This window comes from Protopterus annectens, chromosome 11.part0 (assembly GCF_019279795.1).
Source record: "Protopterus annectens isolate FY-2018-M chromosome 11.part0, PAN1.0, whole genome shotgun sequence".
NCBI lineage: Eukaryota > Metazoa > Chordata > Ceratodontiformes > Protopteridae > Protopterus > Protopterus annectens.
This window is the reverse complement of record NC_056745.1, coordinates 219851701-219857700: the sequence shown is the minus strand read 5'-3', so window position 1 is coordinate 219857700 and position 6000 is coordinate 219851701. Positions and strand designations below refer to the sequence as shown.

At 42.6% G+C, this 6000-nt stretch overlaps 1 protein-coding gene across 3 annotated transcripts in view; it reads right to left on the bottom strand.

Annotated features, from left to right (window-relative positions):
• Positions 1-6000, bottom strand: part of NR2C1 (nuclear receptor subfamily 2 group C member 1) — a 781592-nt gene that overhangs the window by 213767 nt on the left and 561825 nt on the right. For all 3 annotated transcript variants that reach the window (XM_044087641.1, XM_044087639.1, XM_044087640.1), the window contains one exon: positions 1-160. This exon is cut by the window's left edge and continues 9 nt beyond it. In XM_044087641.1, the coding sequence (XP_043943576.1) occupies positions 1-160 (160 nt within the window). The remainder of the gene's footprint in view (positions 161-6000) is intronic.

The window sequence follows — 6000 nt, the reverse complement described above, 5'->3', positions numbered from 1 at the left end:
TATATGTGCATCACTGAGAAGAGGCCCTTCTAGTTCGACAAAATTGAGAGTCATCTCCCCAGAGTCTAACTGAGAGCTACTGTTTCTGCTCTCTGCAGGACTGGAAGGACAAACAGTAGTTTCAGATGGATGGACTGCTTTTGCAAGTGTATCAAATGCTCTGAAAAACAGAAGGTTAATTAAATACTACAAATCATCTCTTGCATGTAGTTTTTCACCATGAGTGTACTTTTTAATGCAGCAGTATTAAACGATACTGTTTGCCCGGGACTCAGTACCACTAACTCCAAATCTGTGCTACTACACATTATCACACAAAATTAAATTCAGTTTTCTTATATTTTGTATTCTCTGCTCTGCCTGTTTGTTTCATATGCAGTCTGTGAAGAAAGTATCAGCCTCTACAAAAATCTTAAGAGAAAGTGAGCACTAGCTGTTAAGTACAATACAAACGCATGATTGGTAACCATGTTAGGAGATCTTCAAGGCACATGGATTTAATGGATACATACATTGTGAAAATGAAGTTATGTACTCACCATAACGTTCTGTGTTGTCCACTTTCATTCTTCCTCAACTTATGGGTTCACATCTGATCCCCTGAATCTAACTCAGCCATTGCTAAAGCTCGCTGCAACCAAAAATCTCTTGAGCATCTCCCTTACCCACAATGCACCAACCTCAAGTATCTTAGATCTTGTTTGCTGATTAGCAGAAAGAAGCATTAGCAGTCATATAGTGAACAGACTATATCTGGAGCTCAATACCAGTGAAGTGATGTCCCTTAACCACTCATTCTTCCAGCAGTTCTCAAAGGATGGGGGAGGTGGAGGGCAGGAAGTTGAGGAAGAATGAAAATGGACAACACAGATGGAACATTATGGTAAGTAAATAACTTTTTTATCTGATGTTGTCCATTTTAATTCTGTCCTCAACTTATGGGGTAGAGTCTCCAGCTACCTAAAATTCCAGGTGGACTCAAGGAAAGATATTCCTAAGCGCCATTGAATCAATTGATGCTCCACCTCTGGAGACCAGATCCAATTTGTAATGAGTAATAAAGGTATGGGGAGTAGCTCAAGTTGCTGCTGTACAAATGTCATCATGGAAGCTCTAGACTGGAAAGCTGAAGAAGTTGCTGTGGATCTAGTTGAGTGAGCTTATAACGGTTTTGATAAGGCAATGCCCAATTTGTTATAAATATATGAAATATAATCAAATCAGTCATCCATCTGGCCAAAGTTACTTTGGCAACTGGTTTTCCCAACTTTTTTACTAAAAATGAAACACACAATTGGTCAGTTTTCATGATGATTTTTTGTTCTATGTAGGTAAAAACAATAATTGTCTGTGAACATCCAGTAAATCTAACATGCATTCACCCTTGCTAGCAAATTTAGGAAAGAATACTGGCAAATTAACAGATTGACTGACATTAGAGTCTGATACTACCTTAGGGAGACAGGATGCATTGGTCCGTAATGTAACTCTATCCTTGTGAAAGACAATGTATGGTGGTTTTGAAGACAAGGCTTGAATCTCTAGAATTCATCTGGCAGAAGTAATGGCTACTACTAATATGGTTTTCCAAGGCAAACATTTAAGGTCACTCCTAGCTGCTGTTTCAAAGGGAGGATGGGTAAGTGCTTGCAGTACCAGATTCAGATCTCATAGTGGAGTAGGGTCTTAAACAGGAGGCTTTAAAAAATTAGTACCTCACAAAACGGCTTTGCAGAGCTTATGAGAGGCAACAGAAGGATCCCCAAATCCAATGAAAATTCAATATTGCTGCTAATTGGACCTTAATGAACTAGCTCCTTCTTTAAAAAAGTAGGACTAAAAATTCAAGGATGTTATGTGCTGAAAAAGGATTAACATTATTATGATGTGCCCAGTACACAAACCTTCTCCATTTACTGAAGTAAAGTTTACATGTAGAAGGTTTATGGGAAGATAAAAGTATATGTTGGACAGGGGAAGAGAGCACAGGTTGTCTGGTTATTAATGGAATTGGAGAAGCCAGGTGGTCAGCTTGAAGCTTGGTATATCTGGATGGATCATGACTGTTGGGTGTGACAGAAGGTCTGGAGTTGGATCCAGAATCCAAGGTTCGAGAAGTAAGCAAGGCCAAAGGAAGGGGAACAAATCTGTGGAGGCCAGTAAGGTGCAGTGAGGATAACTTTGCTCTTCAACATGGCAGCTTTCTGAAGGAATTTCAGAATTAGTGGAATTGGTGGACAAGTGTAAAGTAAACTGGGGGTGGAATGGGGGGGCAATCATGAAGTACAGCATCCCTTGGTGATTCCCCTGTGGGAGGATTAGGGCAAAGTAGCTGCTGTGTTTGTTGTTTAGGGGGAGATGCAAAAGGATCGCAACAAAGCTGGCCCCACTGGTGAAAAATCATTTCAGTCACGTTCTTGCTGAGAGACGACTCATGAGGGATAAGAATGCACCTGCTCATCTTGTCTGCTATCATGTTGGACTTCCCCAGAATGTACGTTGCTATAAAAAAATGGTTGGATGAGATCACCCATTGCCACACCCTGAGTGCTTCTCAACACAAGGGGTAAAGATCTGGCCCATCCTTGTTTGTTGATGTACCAAACTACTGACATATTGTCCGTTTGAATTGCAAATATCCCCAAAGGGAGAGCATCTTGAAGGGCCTGCAATGCTAAAATTACTGCTGTCATCTCTAGGACATTGATATGTAGGTTGGCCTCTTCCAGGGACCAAGTGCCTTGGACTGTTTTCCCCAAATAATGCCCCCCCACCCCAAATGGGAAGCATCCATGATGACTATGACCTTAGGCTGAGGAGGAATGAATGGATAGCCTTGTAGAACCTGTTCCAACTGAACCCACCACCTGAGATCTCTCTTGCATGTGTGGGTGAGTCAAACTGGAGTTGACATAGGTTGGTAAAGTATCGAACATTGTATTGCTAGCATCCGCTGTAAAATCCTCATGTAAAATCTGGCTAATGGTACTAAAGGTACAGCCGCTGCCACTGAATCCAGCGCTTGAAGAACCAAATGGTCTGAAATCCTGGTACTGCAGATAACTTTTCTGACCTGTGATCTTACTGTCTGAATTATTGAGGGAGGTAGTGAAGGTATGGTTGATTTTGTATTGAGAAATGCTCCTATAAATTCTAAACATTGAGTTGGCTCTATTCACGATTTTTCATAGTTTTATTGTTATCAATAGAAAAGAACATGTCTGAAGAACCTGGTATTTTGCCTTTAACAGCTGACGCCTGGTCAGGGCGGAAATGAGCCAGTCGTCTAGGTATGGAAACCCACAGAATCCCTGCAGTCTCAAGTGAGCTGCAACTACTGCCATGCAATTGGTAAACAACCTGGGGGCTGTGGTGAAACCAAAGGGCAGAACTCTGAACTGGTAATGACTGGCTCCCACCTGGAAACGTAAAAACCTGTTAATCTTTATGTGATAAGTAGGCATCCTGGTGGTCTATCGAGCACATCCCGTCGTCCTTGCCCAAAAAGGGTAGCAAGGACTGAACAGAGACCTTCCTGAACTTTGTGCATCTATTTGCTTTGTTCAAGTTGCTGAGATCCAAAATTGGTCTTCAGTCCCCTGTTTTCTTTGGCATTGAAAGAATCTTGAGGAAGTTCCAGATTCTATCTGGTCTGGCAGGACTACTTGGATGACTCTTTCTTCCTAGCAGCCTTTGAACCTGAATGACTGCTTGCTCCCTCTGACTGGGTGGAACATCGGGGATTTTCCTTGGAGTTGGAGGAGGAAGGGAAAATGGTATTATATAACCTCTGGGAATGATCCTCTGCATCCAAGTATCTGTTATTTCTAGCCAGACTCTCTGGTGCAGGGATAGTCAACCCCTAATTGCCTCCAGAGGAAGGCAACTGGACCTCCATTCAGGAGCACTGGTAGGGTCTGCTAGAGAAAGAATCTCTGGACCCTTGGTTTTGCAGGCCACCTCTGCCATGGGAGTGGCATCTACCACTGGAGTTCTCCCCACTATGCCTGGAGGAATCTCCTCCATGTGTGTTCTGGAAAGGACCCTAGGACTTTTTCAAACACATTTTCCCACTACCTCTTGATTCCTGGAAAAGGATCTTTGAGGAGTGGAAAAACGTAAGCCCGCGGCAGACAGGGCCGTTCTATACTTTTCACACCTGGATAATGTGTCTGTTACTTTGAGGCCAAACAAAGATGTGCCATCAAAAGGAGAATTGATTAACAAAGACTTGAAGGGCTTTTCAAAATCACATAAGTGCATCCAGGCATACCTCGTTATGGAAATGCCTGAACCTGCTGCTCCTGAGGTTCCTTTGGCTACTTGTGAAATGAGCCTTATGGAAGAATTAGAAATCTATTGCAGCATAGCCAACTAAGAAGTCTGCACTTCTTCAGAAACCGATCCTGAGAGGGTGTGAGAAACGTCCTTAATCAGGTCTCTCTGTAACCTGGTGAAATGTGTCAGATAGTTCAGTGACCTTAAGTCGAAGGTCGCTGAAGCGTAGACATGCTTCCCAAACCTGTCCTTCACCTGAGACTCCTTCTTGGGTGGGGGATGAACAATGGAACTCTCCTCAGCAAGTTCCTTCTTAGTGGCCTCCGCCATGACCATGACATCAACAAGCACCCCTTTTGCCCAAAACTGCTTGTCCTCCTGTGCTGCCATAATTTTCTCAGGTCTCCGAGGTACTGGTTCAATGGTATTGGGATCCTTCCATGCCCGCCAAGAAATTAACTCAATGAGCTCATTGGCAGGCGGAGTCACCCAGAAGGTAAATGGGCCAGTACTGAAAGTCTCCAGGAATACAGACTCCTCAGATGAAGGGCTGCTGGACTTCCAGCCACCTCTCTGTTTTAGAATTTTAAGGATGTCTCCAAATGAGACATCTTCAGGAGGTGACCGTGGGGACCCTTCACCTTCATCAAAGTCTGTATCTACAGTGACAGACTCCTCTGAGGAGTACAGGTGCTTCCTCTTGCACTTCTTTTTCTTAGGGACCTCCTTAGTGGGATGATCTGTTGAGGTATCCGAAGAAGTCGGAACACCCTGTTGGGAAGCCTGGGGTTTCAGTACCAGCTGTCCCTGTGTAAAAGAAGGGTGAGACTCAAAGCAGGCTGCAGACTGAGGATCCGAGGGGGTAGGAACCATCTGTGTTACTGAGTAAGACAACACCCTCTCCATCTCTCCAGAGATGGACAGGACCCCGGATCCAAAAACGGCAGCTTTTGGACTGATGTCCCTCCCTGCTCTGAGGACAATCCCCCAAAGAAAGAAGCCAGAGCCTAACTAAGCCATGCTGAAGCTTTCTCCACTACATGATCATGTATTCTTTTAATGAAACTTTTATGCATAGAAAATCTTCTGACCCTCCAGTTTAAAGATTAGGTGCTAATATCCTACTATCAATCTGTAAAATCTGTGCAGTCTTAAGACAAGACAGAATAATGAGATGAAACTAATTGACAAAGAAACTTGGGTACAAAATGCACCATTAAAAAAAAAACTAAATTCAAGAGAAAAGATCTGATCATAATGTATAAGCTAGCCAATATACTGTCTACACATCTATTTTAAAAAAACTACTAATACTGCATTGGTATAAGGTGAAAAACATGGTAAACACTTAGATTACATACTCAAGTTACACAAGGAACACAGGCACATTTATTTTTAAGTTCGTTTACCAGGGTCGGGCGCTGCTCAACTGGATAATCCGAGTCCAAAACCAATGATACACAGATACTAGTTAAAAACACCAAAGTGTAGTTCCAAATTAAGAAACAAACTATGTAAGAAGTCACTAATCAAGTCTTGCACAAATGTGAACATATTAAGGAGAGTAAGTAGTCAGTAATTTTTAGATATTAGGAAGAAATTTACCATCAGAATTTCGAACCGTACTCCGTACTATCGTCGAACATGGAAGTTCGAAAACAGTAATATCGATGTCAAAAAAAACAATCTAGGAACTGGTTTTAACATGGGTCGAGGTAGGGG